The sequence below is a fragment of the Manis javanica genome, chromosome 2 (assembly GCF_040802235.1).
Source record: "Manis javanica isolate MJ-LG chromosome 2, MJ_LKY, whole genome shotgun sequence".
Taxonomy (NCBI): domain Eukaryota; kingdom Metazoa; phylum Chordata; class Mammalia; order Pholidota; family Manidae; genus Manis; species Manis javanica.
In genome coordinates, this window is record NC_133157.1 from 211,199,913 (window position 1) to 211,220,445 (window position 20,533).

General features: G+C 34.6%; 1 protein-coding gene across 1 annotated transcript in view; it reads right to left on the reverse strand.

Annotated features, from left to right (window-relative positions):
• LOC140848036 (serine/threonine-protein kinase TAO1-like) overlaps positions 1 to 20,533 on the reverse strand; it is a 404,763-nt gene that overhangs the window by 126,201 nt on the left and 258,029 nt on the right. Inside the window, exons 9-14 of the mRNA XM_073230114.1 lie at positions 18,947 to 19,060; positions 16,416 to 16,507; positions 8,678 to 8,771; positions 7,027 to 7,108; positions 4,442 to 4,609; positions 2,387 to 2,590 (exon numbers count right to left, since the gene is read on the reverse strand). Coding sequence (XP_073086215.1) covers positions 2,387 to 2,590; positions 4,442 to 4,609; positions 7,027 to 7,108; positions 8,678 to 8,771; positions 16,416 to 16,507; positions 18,947 to 19,060 — 754 coding nt within the window. The remainder of the gene's footprint in view (positions 1 to 2,386; positions 2,591 to 4,441; positions 4,610 to 7,026; positions 7,109 to 8,677; positions 8,772 to 16,415; positions 16,508 to 18,946; positions 19,061 to 20,533) is intronic.

Genomic DNA, 20,533 nt, shown 5'->3' on the forward strand with positions numbered 1-20,533 from the left:
TACCCTCATTTGTTTATCTATTTATTTGTCACTGGACCTCTGTGTTGTTTCCACCTTTTGACTATTGTGAATATTGCTTTTATGAACATTTGTGTATATGCATTCGTTTAAGTACCTGCTTTCAATTGTTTTGGGTATATATCTAGAAGTAGAATTGCTGAGTCATGGGGCAACGCTATGTTTAACTTTTTGAGAAACCATCAACTGTTTACCACAGCAGCTGACATTTTACATTTTTAGTAGCAGTATACAGCAGGAGTTCCAATTTCTCCACGTGCTCCCTAGTTGTTATTTTCCATCTTTGTTTTTGTTTTTCTCTTTTAATAGCTAGCCATGTAACAAAACAGCAGCAGACTCACAGAGTCCAAGAAGGAACTAGCAGTTACCAAAGGGAAAGGGGTGGGAAGGGTGGGTGGGAAGGGAGGGAGAAGAGGACTAAGGGGCATTATGATTAGTACACATAGTGTAGAGGGGGGAGACGGGGAAGGCAGTAATAGCACCGAGAAGACAAGCAGTGATTCTATAGCATCTTACTACGCTGATGGACAGTGACTTCAATGGGGTGTTAGGTGGGAACTCAATAGTATGGGTGAATGTAGTAACAGTGTTGCTCATGTGAAACCTTCATAAGATTGTATATCAATGATACCTTAACAACAACAACAACAAAATAACCGGCTATCCTAGTGGCTGTAAGGCGGTACTCATTGTAGTTTTGATTTGCGTTTCCCTAATGACTAATTATATTGAGTATTTTTTCATGTGCTGTTGGCCATTTGTATATATTCTTTGGATAAATGTCTGTTCAAGTTTTTAACACATTTTTTAAAATTGAGGTATAGTTTATATATTAATTTGAATAGGTTTTTGGTGGAGTCTTTAGGGCTTTTTTTATGTAGTATCAGGTCATCTCTAAACAATGACAATTTCACTTCTTCCTTACTAGTGTGGGTGCCTTTTATTTCTTTTTCTTGCCTGATAATGTAGCTAGGACTTCCAATACTCTGTTGAATAAAAGTGTTGTGAGTAGGCATCCCTGTCTTATTCCTGATTTTAGAGGAAAAGTTTTTAGCTTTTTCATGGCCTTTACTCATTTTTAGTGGGTTGTTTGAATTGGATTTTAAAACTAAAAATTTTAATTTATCACAGACGGAGAAAAAATATTTGCAGGACATATCTGAGATAAACTACCTGTATGTTTCTTATGAAAGTCAAACATACATATGCCATATGACTTAGCCATTTTATCCTATGTATTTGTCAGAGAAATTAAAACATCATGTTCAAAGACATATACATGTTTGTAGCATCTTAGTATGCTGATGGACAGTGACTGTACTGGGGTATGCGGTGGGGACTTGGTAATAAGGGGAGTCTAGTAACCATAGTGTTGCTCATGTAACTGTACATTAATGACACCAAAATGATAAAATAATAAATAAAAGTATTTATTTCATCTTCCACTTGCCCCTTAGCAACCTCTAATCTACTTTCTATGAATTTGCCTATTTTAGATATTTTGTATAAGTGGAATTCTAATAATATTTTTCCTTTTGTGTCTGGCTTATATCATTTAGCATTTTTTCAAGGTTCACTCACATTGTAGCATATATTAGAACACCGTTCCTTTTCACAGCTGAATAATATTCCATTGTGTGTGTGTGTGTGTGTGTGTGTGTGTGTGTGTGTGTGTGTGTGTGTGTATACACATACACTATGGTTTGTTTATTCATTCATGTGCTGATGAACACTTCGGTTGTTTCCATCTTTTAGCTATTGTGCCTAGTAACTTTTGGTGATACTGAAAGCAGTGAAGTTAAAAAGGAAGCATTCCTATCAATTGTGAAAAGGAGTTACCTGACCTTCCAATGTTTTCAAGAAAATTTAAAATCTTACACGTGAAAGTGTAGCAAACATCCACATTTCCCAAACTGAGAACTTGTAATTTTCTACAATTACACCCAGTTTTATTTTTAAAATGTAAATATTATGGAAAATCCAAAACTCACTTTTCATTATCACCTACCTTAAACCTTTCTCCACATCCCAATGGCAACCATTATCACTTATATCATGTTGTATACTTACTATTTTTAAATACCTTCGTTTTCATCTAAGTAACTTGAAATAATACATTATATGGTATTTATTTATTTATTCTACGATTTTTAAAATATTCTTTTTGCATTCTCAAAACATGTTTCCTAAATGCAGACATTAAACTGGGAATTAAAAAGCCTTTTGCCATTTTCAAATAAGTTGCCTAAATTATGTTCCATACTTCTGATACATTAAAGGAAAAAAAAACCCAAACTCTTAAACTAACCAGACTAGGAAAATTAGTTACCAAAGTTGAAATTTTTTTCACTGAAATCCAAATACTCACAGGTCTTGAACGGATGGCAGAATTATTAGACATAATTGTTTCGATTCCCTCCATCATGTGTAGCTCATACTTGCTATCTGAGGCATCCTGAAGAATGTTAACCCTACCGCTTTGACTCCTCGTCCAGTTGGACATACAGGGAATAGACTGATGACTTCCAATATTGTGCACTGCTCCTGTCTGTCCAACACCGTGATCGTGGTCCTGAGGGAAAAGAGTATTAGACTCAAGTATCTTTATCTCCTGAATTTTATATTATTAGCACCTAGCACACCGCTTGGCACACACAGTCTTCAGAATGTTAGTGGTCTATTTTGAGAAATTCCTTGTATCTGCCAAGACCAGAACGTTTATCAGTTGTTAGGTGGCAGATTAAAAATGTGACCAACGAGTAAATACCAAAAAGCCAAACCAAGTCTGTGAAAAAGTTAATCAGAGTTATTTCCAAAGTGTAGTCTTTTTCTAAAATTTTTGACATTACTTTGAAATCCATTTCTCCTACACATCTCATGGGGTATACACAGAGATGCCGCTCATTTCTCAATGATTCCAATGGTGAAAACAAACCCCAACCTTTTTTTTAATCTTATAAACATCCCTTTTAGTAATTTTCTATTGAAGCCTTTCATATTTCTTTTCTTCTCAGAATGTAGTCTTTAGCCTAAACTTCTTCCACTAAGTAATTTAATATTAATTCCTATCTATTTTTATGTAAAATTAAATATTGCATATATATTTAATCATAATTGGAAGACTGTTCTTCCCAAGAAACCCAGCAAACTTTGGTATTTGGGCACCAATATTAGAGTCTTACCATACCAAACCTCTTTAAGATATGCAGAATAATAAATACAGACCCATGGTATATAGAGGATCTTTTCTTACATCCACAGCCTTAAAAAGTTGCTGTTATTCTAATGTTTAATGACATTAGAATTTTATTAATTTCACTTTACTAAAGCATTTCATATACCTAAAATAGCCCCAATTTTCTTGTGACTACTCTTAGAAGTAAAACCAGTATCAAAAATACCAAAATTGTATGTAAGAAAGTCTTCTATTTTATAGTTCATTAATTATGTAGTGTTATTAAAAAGAAAAGCAACTACTACTCCTGTTTTCAGAATGCAGGGATCTTTCTCAATAGAAAGCAATAAAAAAGAATCAAAGCTTTGGCATTGGGACATGAGCAAAGAAGAAAACAGAAAATACTTGGACTAAAAAACATAGCTCCACAAATCATAAGCTTTATATTTTCCTTTGAGGAAGTTCTGCAACATTTCTACTGCAAATTTGGAAACATGGCAACATGGAAACAACTTGGTCTCAAGAGTAATATATGAATCCGAACCCATATGCTTCTACAGTAAGTTAGTTAACCACTCTGAGCCTTACTTTCCTCACCTATAAAATGAGTATTTTAGAACCATCTAGAGGAATTAATCCCTATACACAACTGAAAAGAATGAAGTGTTCTTACTAACAGAATAAGAATGCTTGGTAATTTTTTTCCCCCAGGATAAATTTAGCTAAGTCACATGTTTATTTTATTAATTTTTTCACTTATTTTTAAAAAAGCAAGAAATTTCCAATTTAATAAACATATATCAAACATTACACAAAAGGCACTGGGGGAAAGGTTTATACAATAAACAAGATAAGGACAATAGGTGGTAATTCTAATGACTTCTCTGTGAGCACCGTCAACTTCCAAAGCCTGTAATTTCAAATACTTCCAAAAGCGTGTCCCATGCCATCAGACAATCAGGCAAAAAAGTGTTCAGTAGACCAGAATTTAGGGAGGGACTAGATTAAATAAAAGTTGAACAGGTTTCTCTGATAAAAGACTTCACAGAGCTTTACTATGCTAATGTACACTACCAAGAGGTTGGTTTAAAGAATGCAAAACCTTTTCCTCCACCTGGGACCTTAGAGAATCACTGTGAAGACACAATCTGGAAACCACTGATAGAAAAGATTCCTGGCAAGAAAAGTTCCATAAGGAAAGAAGCCAATAAGGAGACCCCAATACTTGAGCCGTTTCTAAATTATTACCTTTTCTTCCTGTGCTTCTGCTGCTGGCCCTTTATGTGCCTCCCGGGAAAGGACCTTCTTCATCTTTTTATTGTGCAGATTGTCCAGCACTCTTTTTTTCTCTTCCTTTGCCCTTCGAAGGAGATCTCTTACCACTGCTGTAGGGCGCTCCCGAAGAAGAAACGGGTGCTGGTTAAGAGTAGAAGGCAAAAGTCAGGTTGAGACCTATATATTTTTTCATTCAGAACAAATGAATCCCTTCTTGGACCCTAGAGTTACAGACAATGCATGTAATCTATAGTTATCTAATTCTGCTATGCTTTTTACTTCCTATATTCATAAAATTTAATTTACATGTATACACTCTGTGCCTACATAACTTCCCCTGTACTTTTTATGAAAACTTTGAACATGACACCTTTGTTGGCCAAATGAAAGGGCAGAGTTGAAATAATCAGAGTCTAAGTAAACATTAAGAATTAAGTCCAAATAGAGCCCTAAGTAAACGCTTACAAATTCTTAGAACTGGTCTCATAGAGGAGACACTATCAGTTCTGAATTACGTTAGATTTCAACAGGAATGTATTTACTGATGGTGAATCACATAACATACTACTTGGGTATAATGGGTTCTTTATGTTGCTTAAATGAAACTTCATAAAACACTAGCAGTTGATTAAAAGACATTATGTATTAGTGATTTTTACCATTAATATTTAATAAAGCTTAAGATTATTCAGTACAGAAAAGTAGAAAGAACAATTCTACTATAAGATTATCATTGTTACATTTGGTATTTTTTGGATATTTATTTCTTCTCAGAAATTTTCTGTGTATAGATTTTGTTTTGTAGTTAGCACACAGACTGCAGAAATATGACTTGTGCACTGGAGTTCATGAGATGATCTTGAACTCTTTTAAGACTTTTACCTCTTTTATTAGCTCAAATTTATTTCTTCTCTGAAGAGTTGTAACTATATATTATTCTCTTTTTATTGCTATAAGTATTATGTTATTTCAACTCATAATGCCTACAGACTATTTCATCAAATGTTCATGCCAAAATTACATAACCATTATTCTAATTCTGGATAATTATTCTCAATTTTTCATTCTGAGATAAATACCTTCACACAGTAAGTCACTTTTTTCCATTTTATTTTTTTCCTTATGACAGACTGCAACAGAAATGTGATTAGGCCAAAGGGAAGGATGCACTTGACAGATTCTTCCTATCACTTCCCATAATGTCAATATACAAAATGGACCACGTAAATGAATACATATGCAGGTTTGGGATCACCCAAGGTCAAGTATCCATTCCTGGTGGGTTGGGTTATTACCAAAAGAGCTTCTTTTGCCTTCATTTAGGCAAATGTAAGAAGCCAGTCACATTCTTCCTTTTCCTGAGCCTTAGCTTGGTATGTACCACTATTTATAATATTCGGTCTTTTCTATCCGAAAATAATATATCTTGTAATTCTAAGTTATTTAATAGTTTTCTACAAATGGATCCTGCTTATTTTTCACTTAATATAGTATAGCTATAATTCATAGCTATACTAAATCTTTTGTTGCTATTGTGAATACCTAGTTTTTTGGCTTTCATTTGAGACTGTAAGTGTGCTTAAGGCCTAGAATTCCCTAAGTGTTACTGAAACTTTATACTGCTCTTCTACATACTGTAGGTACAAATAACCCTACTGAATATGTACATGGATCCTTTCAATATCCTTGCATATTGAACTGCGTGTTAGTGAGAATAAACTGAACTTCTTTGAAATTCTAAAACATTCATGCTTAAAGTCTAATTTTCTAGTGAAAAATCCACAAAATTCCTTAGGGTCACAAAAAGATAGTCAACTGCTACACACTAATGCCTTATCTAGATGTTTTAATAACTATATTAAATCAAACAATACTATTATTCCTATTAATAAGATGTCAACCTCTAAATGAAAACATTTTTGAGAACAGAAAGCATATACTAATAATTTATTTAAATTAGATAACCAAACCTATTGAGAAATGAATAGAATTCACATTACTTTCAAAATATTTTCATTGCTAAGTTACAAAAACATATTTCTCAACAGGAAACAAAAATGTGATATCCATTTTTTACGGTTCTTTTGAAATCTCTTTTCTCCCACAGTATTTATGTAAATCTATTACACATCATTTCTCTTCCTTTCATATTACTTTATATAGGACAGATCGATATATAAAGTATGGTAGATAACAAAAATTAAATCCAAAGTTAAACTATGCTTTGCCACCTCTGAAATGACATTGTTCCATATGAGTTAAAATTTGTAGTTGTAACTCATGAATATACTCTTGCACATATAAAAATTAAGTCATTTAGTACTACGATACTGAATATTTAACTATATATTCTATTCAGACATGGTAAAAGCAGTTAATTTTGAAAAACAAATGAAAACCTTAGCAACTAAGAAAATTTCCAAGAAAGAATGGTATTATGAAATTAGTAGTTTAGCAAAAACCAGTACAGCATACTTAATATTGATTCTGAATTAAAGAAGAATAAAACACATTCTTTAAAATAATTTCTTAGGTGTACAAAACAGAGTATAACTGACCTTTAAAAGTTTCTTTGATGTAGGGCGATCTTTAGGGTTTTTCTGGAGGCAAGACTCTACAAAGTTGCAAAAAGAACTGGACCTATTGTAAAGGAAAGTATTAAGTGAACATATTGCTATTTCCTTTAAAAACACATCCACAAATCAAGGCATGTCCCTATGGGTGGGAGGGAGAATAGAAATCATAAAAAAAAAAGCAGACACAATACACTATATATTTCATCATGTAAGTATATAAAAAGCTGTGCAAAGCAACTAATGAATCTTTACCATTTTCAATAGAAAATGGTATTTTTGCACACATTATTTTAAAATCCTGCTCTCACATACTTAAGTATCACAACTCATTCTACATTGCGGTAAATTATGGAAGTCAGTCATTTTCCTTTTTGCATTCAAATCTAAGATAATATTCTTCTTAGTATTTTTTTTTCTTTTCTCTAGACACATCTCGTTCTTGCTTGGCCCTTAGATCATCTTCCATATAGCATGTTTCAGAACATCACGTTATTTGTTTTGGAAAGAACAATTTTTAATACATAAGTATTTAGTGTCCTTGAGCAAATGGACAAAAGTTCCAGAAAACAATAAAAAATTTTTTTAAAAAATTAGAATTCTGTAACATACTATAGTATAGTGTTACTGATGAGAGTTCAGTAAGGCAGTAAGTAAAAAATATTTCATCAATGTTTGTCATCAATATTCAAATAAGATTTAATTCTTTTATACAAGAATTCTGTTTTGAATCCCCAAAGTATCAAACAGTGTAAAGACAGCCTGTGTTTCGTGTATATATTATTCAGATGTACCATAATAAACTCTGAGCCAAGATTTCTTCAAAATATCTCTACCTGAAGCAGCAAAGACCTGTGAACTTGCATTAATAATGTAATGATAAAAAATGAATTATTCCTAATTTATGCATCTTACTTGTGAATTTTAAAGTATTTGTTAAGTATTTGTTAAGTACGGTAGGTAGTCCCCCAGGAATGTTTCAAATGCTAGATACACCTGAAGACTTTCCCATTAAAATTTTCTATCACTGATAAAAATCCTTCTTTCCTAAAATTGTCCATCTGTTCTCAATAAACTTCTTTACATGAATAACAGTATTATCAAAGAAGCACTAGGAGATGGAACATCAAACCACATTTGGAATAATAAATAATAACAATTAGAATCATCCAAAAATTATGATCTGGTAATTCTGATAAATTATCAAATCATTTTTACCTGAGTTTTATACCATATAAATCATAAACCCTACCCCAATCAAATATCTGTACAGGTTGTGGCAATATATATATTGCAGTTTTAAAATATGAATGTTTAAATCATGCTATTTATTATAAAATCAGGGTTGTATGTGTCACTAAGATACAAAAAATATATTACTTTTTATACAAAAGCCATACTTTTTGCTCCCATGTACCATCATCTATCTTTTATTTCTGAACTGAGTCACATATATGCTATGAAAAGTAGAGATAATAAAGGATAAACATGATGTAAGGATAAAATAAAGCTATTTTAATATTTTTTCAGGTTGTATACACTTCACCTTATTGACATGAAATCATTTTGATAACATTATGAAAAAGTATTTAAATTTTACCATGTTGAACAATATATTGTTCTCAGCCATACTCACCATTCATTAGACTGTAATGTAGGGGGGTTATTTCTGGTAATGTGATATAAGACATGCCTTGCACTTATATCAAATAAAGGAGGATCCCTTTCCGCTATAAAAGAAATAAAACTTCCTGTTATATATGTGCCTGTTATACAGAAGCATGGAAGCACTGTTAGTTTTTTTTTTCAAATAAACCCCAACTTAGGAAAAAAGTTGCAAGTAGCGTTCAGAGAACTTAGTTAAGTGAGTCAATAGAGAGGAAGTTACAGCCCTGATGCACACCTCTAAATAGTGTATTTTTCCAATAAACAAGAACATTCTAACAAAACCTAATAGTCATTACATCAGACCATTAATATGAACACATGACTATTATCTAATCTCAAGCTCTATTGTAGTTTCAATCAAATGTCCCAATAATGTCCTTTGTAGCAAAAATGACCTTTGATCATCTGCATGCTTAAAGGAAATTCTCCATTTTTTCTAAGTTTTAAACTTACACAGAACTGTTCATAAAATATTTCTATAATCCTTTCAATATGTGTAAAATCTGGAGTGATGTCACCTGTCATTCCTGATATTGGTTGTTTGTGTCTTCCTTCTGTTCAAACTAGCTAGAGGTTTATTAATTTCATCAATTTTCCCAAAGAACTAATTTGTGATCTCATTCATTTTCTCTATTGTTTTCATTTTCTATTTAATTGATTTCTGTTTTGATCTTTTCGGGTCTCTTTGTTCTGTTTACTGTGGATTGAAATTGCCCTTCTTTTTCTACTCTAAAGGTGACAGTTGAAGTCATGACCTTGACAATTCACAAGTATACAATTTTGACTCTCGAATATCCCTCAGTTTGGCTTTGTGCTGTTATTTCCACATCTCTGGCAGGAATATCACATAGAATACGCTTTTCTCAGTGTATTCTACGATGATCCTATAGAACAGGTCCATGGTTTCAGATCGTCTTGTCATTGTTGGTGATCACTTTGATCACTTACGGCCATTCCACAAGGTTTCATGGTGAAGTTTCACTTTTTTCCTTTGTAATTATTAAGTATTTGTGAAAAGATACTTGAGTCCATATAAATATTCTGTTTTGCATAAAGATCATTTTATTCTCTTATTGTATAGATTTAGATTCTTCATTTAATAATTTATAACCTGCTACTATCATTTATTTTGATGTTGAAATTGTTTCATTTTTGAGCAGTTGAGAATCTTTTTAGCCGACTTGTGCCTTTCCGGCATGGCTCCATCATTCCCTGCTCAGCTCCTTGCTCTCTGGCCCACTAAGATGTTCCAGAATCATCTTATGCTTTCCCTACTGTGGACACGGCTCCAAGGAGCTGTGGCAGGCAGTGTGCTCACTGCTACTGCCCGTGTCACTTCTCTTAGATCCTGTCAGTGGATAAAGGAAGGGAACACACACGTCCCTCATCTATTTGTATTCATACTTGCACATTAAATATCTTTAGTTGTTTATTGAAAACAACTGAGTTCACTATAATATCTCAAATCCAATGCTATAGTACTATTTATTCGAGCCTTCTCTTTCCATTATTTGTAGCACCATTCTCGGACAGTAAGAAACCTCACTCTCATTATCCTTAATATATTTGATGACTCGCCACTGTACACAGCCAGTCTCCCATCTTGGCCACCACCCTTTCCCTTTTACCCCTTCAAGTTTTCAAACCCCATTCCAAGCCTGTCTACAGTATGAATGTCCACTTCATCCCCTCAGTTTCTGACACCCCATATAAACTGGATCACTTTCTGCAGTGAGGCCCTCCTCATCAGCCCTCAGGAGGGAAGCCCCCTTCCTTTCAATCAGGCACTGCCACTGTGTCACGTGACCCAACCCCAAATGTGGACGTGCTCCTTGGCCTCTGACACCCCATGCTGGGCTACTTCCAGGTCTGAATGCTTTGGTTACCCCACCAGGACTCTGAATCTCCAAACTTGACTGCCGCCCTCCCTGCACAGGTTCTGCTTCCACATACAAGGCATTCTGTCTGTGGGAACTCCCTCCTCTCCTCACAGGACTCTGACACGCCACGCCGGGCTACCATGGCTCAGCAGGTGACATGGACACCTACTTTATACTGTCCTCCCAACAGCTTTAAGAATGAGTAGTTTGATCCAGGAAAGGGAAGGGATTACTGAAGAAATTCTTAATAAAATGACTCGTGTTTCTACTGTGATTTATAAAAGTATTCAAAAATTCTAAGTGGTGTACCATCGATCTGTCAAACCAGAGTGTGATTTTTGATCTGTCATTTACTATAAAGCTGAACATCTCTATTTACTCAAAGAACACTGAACTTAGCTAAAAACCATAGAGATTCACTAAATCTAGACTGCGGTAGCCTTCAGTGGATTCAAAGGATATTTTCCATTTCAAATATTTTTTTAATTGAGGTATCATTGATATTCAATCTTATATTAGTTTCAAGTATACAACACAGTGGTTCAACAGTCACCCATATTAAATCCTCACCCCCACTACAGCAGTTACTGTCAACATAGGAAAATGTTACAGAAGCAGTGCTTATATTTTCCATGCGATACTACTATCCCGGTGACCAACTTATGACTGAAAATTTTTGTGCCCTTTTATTGCCCTCACCCTCAACTACTCACCCCAATCCCTCCCCCACAGTAACCACCAGTCACTACTCAGTGTCTATAAGTCTACTGCTACTGTGTTCCTTTTGTTTTGTGTTTAGATTCCACAAATAAGTGAAATCATATGGTATTTTGTCTCTGCCTGGCTTATTTCACTTAGCATAATACCCTTTAGGTTGATCCATGTTGTTACAAATGGCAGGATTTCTTTTCTTCTTATGGCTGAATAATATTCCATTGTGTATATGTACTGTATCCAGCACAATTATCATTTAAATATGAAGGAGGGATTAAACAATTCCCAGACAAGCAAAAGTTGAGGTAATTTGCCTCCCACAAACCACCTCTACAGGGTATCTTAGAGGGACTTCTCTACATGGAAGCACTCCTAAAAAGAGCACAGAAGAAAACACCCAACATATGAAGAATGGAGGAGGAATAAGAAGGGAGAGAAATAATCATCAGACTGTGTTTATAATAGCTTCATAAGCGAGCTGAGTTAGAAAGTAAGGTAGTAAAGAAGCGAACCTTGAACCTTTGGTAACCACAAATCTAAAGCGTGAAATGGCAATAAGTACACATCTTTCAGTAATCACCCTAAATGTAAATGAACTGAATGCACCAATCAAAAGACACAGATTAACAGAATGGATAAAAAAGCAAGACCCATCTATATGCTGCTTACAAGAGACTCACCTCAAACCCAAAGACATGCACAGAATAAAAGTCAAGCGATGGAAAAAGATATTTGATACAAACAACAGGAAGAAAAAAGCAGGTGTTGCAATACTAGTATCAGACAAAATAGACTTCAAAACAAAGAAAGAAACAAGAGGTAAAGAAGGACACTACATAATGATAAAGGACTCAGTCCAACAAGAGGATATAACCATTATAAACATATATGCACCCAATATAGGAGCACATATATATGTGAAACAAATACTAACAGAATTAAGTGAGGAAATAGAATGCAATGTATTCACACCACTCACTCCAAAGGACAGATCCACCAGACAGAAAATAAGTAAGGACACAGAGGCACTGAACAACACACTAGAACAGGTGGACCTAATAGACATCCATAAAAATCTACATCCAAAAGTAACAGGATACACATTCTGCTCACGTGCACATGGAATATTCTCCAGAATAGACCACATACTAGACCACAAAAAGAGCCTCAGTACATTCAAAAGATAGAAATCCTACCAACCAACTTTTCAGACCACAAAGGTATAAACTAGAAATAAATTGTACAAAGAAAGCAAAAAGGCTCACAAACACATGGAGGCTTAACAACATGTCCTAAATAATCAATGGATCAACAACCAAATCAAAATGGAGATCCAGCAATATATGGAAACAAATGACAACAACAACACAAAGCCTCAACTTCTGTGGGACGCATCAAAAGCAGTCTTAAGAGGCAAGTATATAGCAATCCAGGCATATTTAACGAAGGAAGAACAATCCCAAATGAATAGTCTAATGTCACAATTATTGAAACTGGAAAAAGAAGAACAAATGAGACCTAAGGTCAGCAGATGGAAGGACATAATAAAGATCAGAGAAGAAATAAATAAAATTGAGAAGAATTAAACAATAGAAAAAAAATCAATGAAACCAAGAGCTGGTTCTTCAAGAAAATAAACAAAATAGCTAAGCCTCTAGCCAGACTTCTTAAGAGAGAAAGAGAGTTAACACACATCAACAGAATCAGAAACAAGAAAGGAAAAATCACAACAGACCCCACAAAAATACAAAGAATTATTAGAGAATACTATGGAAACATATATGCTAACAAGCTGGGAAACCTAGGAGAAATGGACTTCCTAGAAAAATACAGCCTTGCAAGACTGACCCAGAAAGAAACAGAAAATCTAAACAGACCAATTAACAGCAACAAAATTGAAGTGCTAATCAAAAAACTACCCAAGAACAAAACCCCTGGGCCAGATGGATTTACCTTGGAATTTTATCAGACATACAGAGAAGACATAATACCCATTTTCCTTAAAGTTTTCCAAAATTAGAAGAGGAGGGAATACTCCCAAACACATTCTATGAAGCCAAAATCACCCTAATACCAAAACCAGGCAAAGACCCCGGCAAAAAAGAAAACTACAGACCAATATCCCTGATGAACATAGATGCAAAAATACTCAACAAAATACGATCATACATCATGACCAAGTGGAATTCATCCCAGGGATGCAAGGATGGTACGACAGTCGAAAATCCATCAACATCATCCACCACATCAACAAAAAGAAGGAAACAACACATGATCATCTCCATAAATGCTGAAAAAGCATTCGACAAAATTCAATATCCATTCATGATAAAAACTCTTAACAAAATGGGCATAGAGGGCAAGTACCTCAACATAATAAAGGCCATATATGATAAACCCACAGTTAACATCATACCAAATAGCGAGAGGCTGAAAGCTTTTCCTCTGAGATCGGGAACAAGACAGGGATGTCCACTCTCCCCACTGTTATTCAACATAGTACTGGAGGTCCTAGCCATGGCAATTAGACAAAACAAAGAAATAGGAGAAATCCAGATTGGTAAAGAAGAAGTTAAACTGTCATTATTTGCAGATGACATGATATTGTACATAAAAAACCCTAAAGACTCCACTCCAAAACTACTAGAACTAATATCGGAACTGAGCCAATTTACAGGATACAAAATTAACACACAGAAATCTGTAGCTTTCCTATACACTAACAATGAACTAATAGAAAGAGAAATCAGGAAAACAATTCCATTCACAATAGCATCAAAAAAAATGAAATACCTAGGAATAAACCTAACCAAGGAAGTGAAAGACCTATACCCTGAAAACTACAAGACACTCTTAAGAGAAATTAAAGAGGACACTAACAAATGGAAACTCATCCCATGCTCCTGGCTAGGAAGAATTAGTATTGTCAAAATGGCCATCCTGCCCAAAGCAATATACAGATTCAATGCAATCCCTATCAAATTACCAACAGCATTCTTCAATGAACTGGAACAAATAGTTCAAAAATTCATATGGAACCACAAAATACCCCAAATAGCCAAAGCAATCCTGAGAAGGAAGAATAAAGTGGGGGGGATCTCGCTCCCCAACTTCAAGCTCTACTACAAAGTCACAGTAATCAAGACAATTTGGTACTGGCTCAAGAAAAGAGCCACAGACCAGTGGAACAGAATAGAGACTCCAAACATTAACCCAAACATATATGGCCAATTAATATACAACGAAGGAGCCATGGACATACAACAGGGAAATGACAGTCTCTTCAACAGATGGTGCTGGCAAAACTGGACAGCTACATGTAAGAGAATGAAACTGGATCACTGTCTAACCCCATACACAAAAGTAAATTCAAAATGGATCAAAGACCTGAATTAAGTCATGAAACCATAAAACTCCTAGAGAAAAACATAGGCAAAAATCTCATGGACATAAACATGAGTGACTTCTTCATGAACATATCTCCCCGGGCAAGGGACACAAAAGCAAAAATGAACAAGCGGGACTATATCAAGCTAAAAAGCTTCTGTACAGCAAAGGACACCATCAACAGAACAAAAAGGTATCCTACAGTATGGGAGAATATATTCATAAGTGACATATCCAATAAAGGGTTGACATCCAAAATATGTAAAGAGCTCACACACACCTCAACAAACAAAAAGCAACTAATCCAATTAAAAAATGGACAGAGGAGCTGAATAGACAGTTCCCCAAAGAAGAAATTCAGATGGCCAACAGACACATGAAAAGATGCTCCACATCGCTTGTCATCAGAGAAATGCAAATGAAAACCACAATGCAATATCACCTCACACCAGTCAGGATCGCCATCATCAAAAAGATAAACAACAACAAATGTTGGCAAGGTTGTGGAGAAAGGGGAACCCTCCTACACTGCTGGTGGGAATGTAAGTTATTTCAACCATTGTGGAAAGCAATATGTAGGTTCCTCAAAATCCTCAAAATTGAAATATCATTTGAAACCAGGAATTCTCCTTCTACGAATTTACCCTAAAAATGCAGCACTCCAGTTCGAAAAAGGCAGATGCACCCCTATGTTAATAAGTGCACTATTTACAATAGCCAAGATATGGAAGCAACCTAAATGTCCATCAGTAGATGAATGGATGAAGAAGATGTGGTACATATACACAATGGAATATTACTCAGCCATAAGGAAAAAACATATCCTACCATTTGCAACAACATGGATGGAGCTAGAGGGTATTATGCTCAGTGAAATAAGCCAGGCAGAGAAAGACAAGTACCGAATGATTTCACTCATCTGTGGAGTATAAGAACAAAGGAAAACTAAAGGAGCAAAACAGCAGCAGAATCACAGAACCCAAGAATGGACTAATAGTTAACAAAGGGAAAGGGAGTGGGGAAGATGGGTGAGAAGGGAGGGATAAGGGTGGGGCAAAAGAAAGGAGGCATTACAATTGCATGTAGAGTGTGGGGTGGGCACGGGAAGGGCTGTGCAACACAGAGCAGACAAGTAGTGATTTTACAGCATCTTACTACGGTGATGGACAGTGACTGTGAAGGGGTATGAGGTGGGGGACATGGTGAAGGGGGGAGCCTAGTAAACATAATGTTCTTCATGTAATTGTAGATTAATGATACCAAAAAAAAATCAAGCTCTACAATAAGGTATGCAGCCTGATAATCTAATCCTCATACCTAACACAAAGTATTAGGTAACCATAGTAGCAGTAAGTAATTCATGAATGCTTTAGAGACCCTTCATAGATGGTAAATCTATAACCATAGACATATTCTAGGTGTTTAACAAATACTCATTAAATATTAGACACAGATACCACAAAATTAATACCACAGTAGAAACTATTTTAGACCTAATTAAATAAAGCAAATATAATATACATAAACTAACATACATATATATAATATATATATATTATATATATACACACACACACAAATTGCCAAATAACCAAAGGGACAACCTTCATAGATTTATTGCTCCCCTTAAACACTGACATAAAAATAAAAATCTGTTATTTGGTACAGAAATTGAGGTAAAACATTGATCAAACTTACTATACAGTAATAAAGAGCAATGCTTACCTATTTCAATACATGTTATTCCCAGAGACCATACATCTACTTTCCTATCATATTTTTCTTCATTCTTGCGTAAAATTATTTCTGGGGCCATCCTAAAACATAAAATGTTACCTAAGTTAAAAAAGAAAAGAAAAGTATACTATTCTTTAAAAACGTAATGACCGTCCACATGGAGAATACCTGTGTGAATTCCAGATGATATACCTGGACATAAGAATTCTTATAATGGGAAATAAATGCATTACAGGTTGTGAGGTAAATATTTACCGTTGCATATACAGTGTTAGACTTATTCTCACCATTTCTCATGATCACATACCAGCATCCTGGAGGAAAGACTCCCCAGAGCAGGGTTGCATTCTGCATCAATTCAAGTTTGCAGATTGTAATATTGTATATCCTTTATGCCAGTGGTTCTCAAACATTTCGGTTTCAGCATCTTATTACAAAAGTCTAAATTTTGCTCGAAAGAGGGCATTTTGTCACTGGCACTTGTTTTCTTGAAGTAAACAATCTCACTACATTTAGCTGAGAAAATATCTGCCACAATAACCAACAATGAATAAGCAGTTTGTCAGTCTTTTTTGCAAATAGGAGTAGTGTTCTGTGATAAAAGTGGCTAGGACCGCCACCCATAACTAAATAAATCATACAATTATTAACTCTGGAGGCGTCTTGGTTATAAAATGAAACGCTAGTTCGCATCTTCAGCTAGACTCTAATGTTCTCACTGGTGCTTCACCTTATACTTCCTTTGTACTTGTTAAGCATAGACAAACATTTAGAAGTTTCTGCTCAGTAAGATTCTCACCAGGCGTATGTGTGTTCCTGTGTGTAAAAATATGTAAATATGTACATAGTGCTGTGTTCCTAATAAACCATATACAAATTAATACATATGTAACTTTCAATTGCCAATAATAGAGGGCTTGCAATGTGTTAAGATGTTGAAGTAAGCTTGGGGAGCCACTAAGTTCAACAAAGTTAAAAAAGTAGTTTTGTTTTTAATGCACAACTTTCTAGCTCCTTTCTAGTATCTAATATTGACCACTGATTTATAAAGAGGGGGACCATTAAGAAGCATTATTTGCCCAAAGAACCCTTTTTTTATACAGGGGAAGAGGATTCTATCTAAACTAGGGTTCTACATAAGAAATTTTTGGTCATACAGAACAGTAGTCTTCAAAGTTTTTATTTTCTTACTTCCAATGAATTTATTAAAAGAATGTATCCACTTGTACATTTTTGAGTTGGTATCTCAATTTTATAAACTTAATAATTGCAAACGATATAATGCACACATATGTATATACATTATTTTGTATATGTGCTTTACAGATATTTACAACTTGGAGCTGAGGACCTCACTCATTCATTAAAAACACTGCTGTATAATATCCTAATTAGCAATCCCAGTCTGCACGGTCATATCAACAATTCAAATCAGAATTATTTTCTGTCAGGAAATGCCAAACTTCATTTTTCATTGTAAATAACATGTGAATGTGTCCTCACGACAAATGTCCCCGTTGTAAATGAGATAATTTGTGATTCACTAAAAAAAAGATGGGTGGAAAGATAATTGGGGAAAAGAAAAAGTAAGGAGTAAAAGGAACTGAAGAGAGATGACTGTGAAGGCAGAAGGCCCTTTGCCAAAACTTGGTGTCCTAACTCTTCAATATTTCTGATGCTATATATTCTAGATGTTACATGTTCTCAGATTGTCCCTCTGGTGATGGTTTGAGGCTTTTAATTCTCAGAACAATGCATCACTCTACTCGTCAGGATGGGTGAGAAGCCTTTCTTTAACAAACTGGGCGTTGGGAGATTTGAAAGGTAGGTGGAAAAGAAGATGCAGTAGACCTAAGACACTTCTCAACATATACAGAGAGAGGACATCTATGGAAGTTGAAGATGTGGAAAATAATTCCCTACAGACTTGCTGACATTATTATGGAATTATTTATGAATAAAATTAGATGATGTCTAGAAGTCACTTCAAATAACTGGAGGTGGGAGGGAGGGCAAGAAGTTCAAGTACACAGGGCAGCCAGGCCCTGGGGAGGTGCGGTTAGGCTGAGCTGACCGCTGTGTAAGCCTTCGTTATATTTTTGTCTATTTCCCTGTATACTTGAAATTCTCCACAATAAAAAATGAAAACAAAAGTTCCTAATCAGCTACCAGTCTTCAGGTACTCTTATTCAGAAGATCCTGACACACAGTAAGTATAAATCTAAAGAAAATTTCCACTTAGCATTTCTATCTTCTCCCTTCTTAAAGACTTAAATGTTTTCACTCCTACCCTCAATACATGATGTGGATGATAACAGGAAAGAAACACAGAGGGGACAAATAAATCAATAGGAGATACAAGGGCAACACTCCAAATCTGTATCTGAAACTACAGTGCTTAGAGTAATATCTAAAGCAGCACTGTATTTCCAGGAGAAACATAAAGTACCTGATAAAAGTACAACCACACACTGCCCATTTCAATTATGAGGATCAATACCAGATAGGACTACGCTTACCAATGCGGCGTTCCCAGAAAAGACTTGGCAGAAGAGGCCATGGAAGCAAATCCAAAGTCAGCAAGTTTCACCTGGCCTCGTGGTGTCAGAAGGATATTTCCTGCTTTGATGTCTCTGGGTTTAAGGAACACAGAAAATTATTTGTCTTTCCTTTGTAAGATTATACTGAAAATGATAAAATCATATAAAAATTTATAAAATAGGGAAGGAGAAATCAGAATAATTAAGGCCTTGGATAATCTCTCAGTTGGGATAATGAGAATTAAGATCCAAACTAAGAAATGAGATACACAGAATTCCTATAAGTATATAGTAACAATTTTCTAAAAGAGAAGATAAAATAGCAGAAACAGAAGAAAAAAATTAGGTAATTAATAGCACATACTCGATATTTGAGTGCCTGTTTATTGGTACAAATAACGGTTTTAAAAATTTAGCTGAACATTCTTATATGACTGTAAGATCTCTGAGTATAGCCTTAACAATAAAATGGAAAAAAAAGAACCTGATGCCCCAAATTTTTTAAAATTACTCATATCATTCCAAATTTTATCATAGTTCTCCTACCTAAATATGAAATGAAAACTGAAACACATGGGTAAGGTAATATCAATGATCCCAAATTTACTTTTAAACTCTTTTCTAAATCAGCAATGTATATGTGAACTAAGAAAATTATAATGGTATTGTATGCACAATGGGCACTATAACATTCAAAAAGAAAAAAATTTCTAAGCACTTGTCAATTCATACTATATAGTATTATAATGGATATAATATTATGTCAATCTATTTTCTTCTATTTGTTTTTTTTTAAAAATGGAAGGTTCTTTGAAGTTGAGAAGACCTTAGATTCTGCTTCCAACTCTTTCATTCTCTTATTTACTATGCATGTGGATTTCTCTTGGACCTTACTACTCTCATCTAAAAAACTGATAACCCATTAATTTGCAGTGAGTCTATTATGTAAGTTTACTATGTATTGTCTGGTTCACATAGATAATTTTTAAAATGCTACCTTCCTTCTAAAAACAGGCAAAACCAGTACCAATGCTAAAAATGTAGTTTATGATGGTTTAATCTTTAAATTACTATCCATTACCAAGGATTATCAAGGATTATCTCAAAAGCATAGAGTGTTAAGTAGCTTTTACTTGTCTCTGTCATGGAATCAATGGAACAAACCCGGCATTATGAGTCACCAGGAGGACAAAAGGTCTAGGTTAGTTCTAGTCCGATCTATCTTCCTTCATCAGCTTTGAGAAGTGAGTCACAAATTGGGGCATCAGATTCTTCATTTGTAAAATGAAAGAAGTAAGAATACATAATCCTTATCGTCTTTTCCACTTCACAAATTAAACTTTTCTATAATTAAATTTCTATCACAAATCTATAAAGTGCACATACTTCGGAAAGTCCAGCAGCATGTGTAGAAAAAGATAAAAATTATTCTCAACAGAGAGATCAAATAAATTAGTGTATTCATTTTAAGACATGGATAAACTAAAAAAATATGAGTTTGCAAAACTCCAGAATACTTTTATTTAGCAAAAACCAACAAAGCTTTCAGGATTAATAAATTCTAGG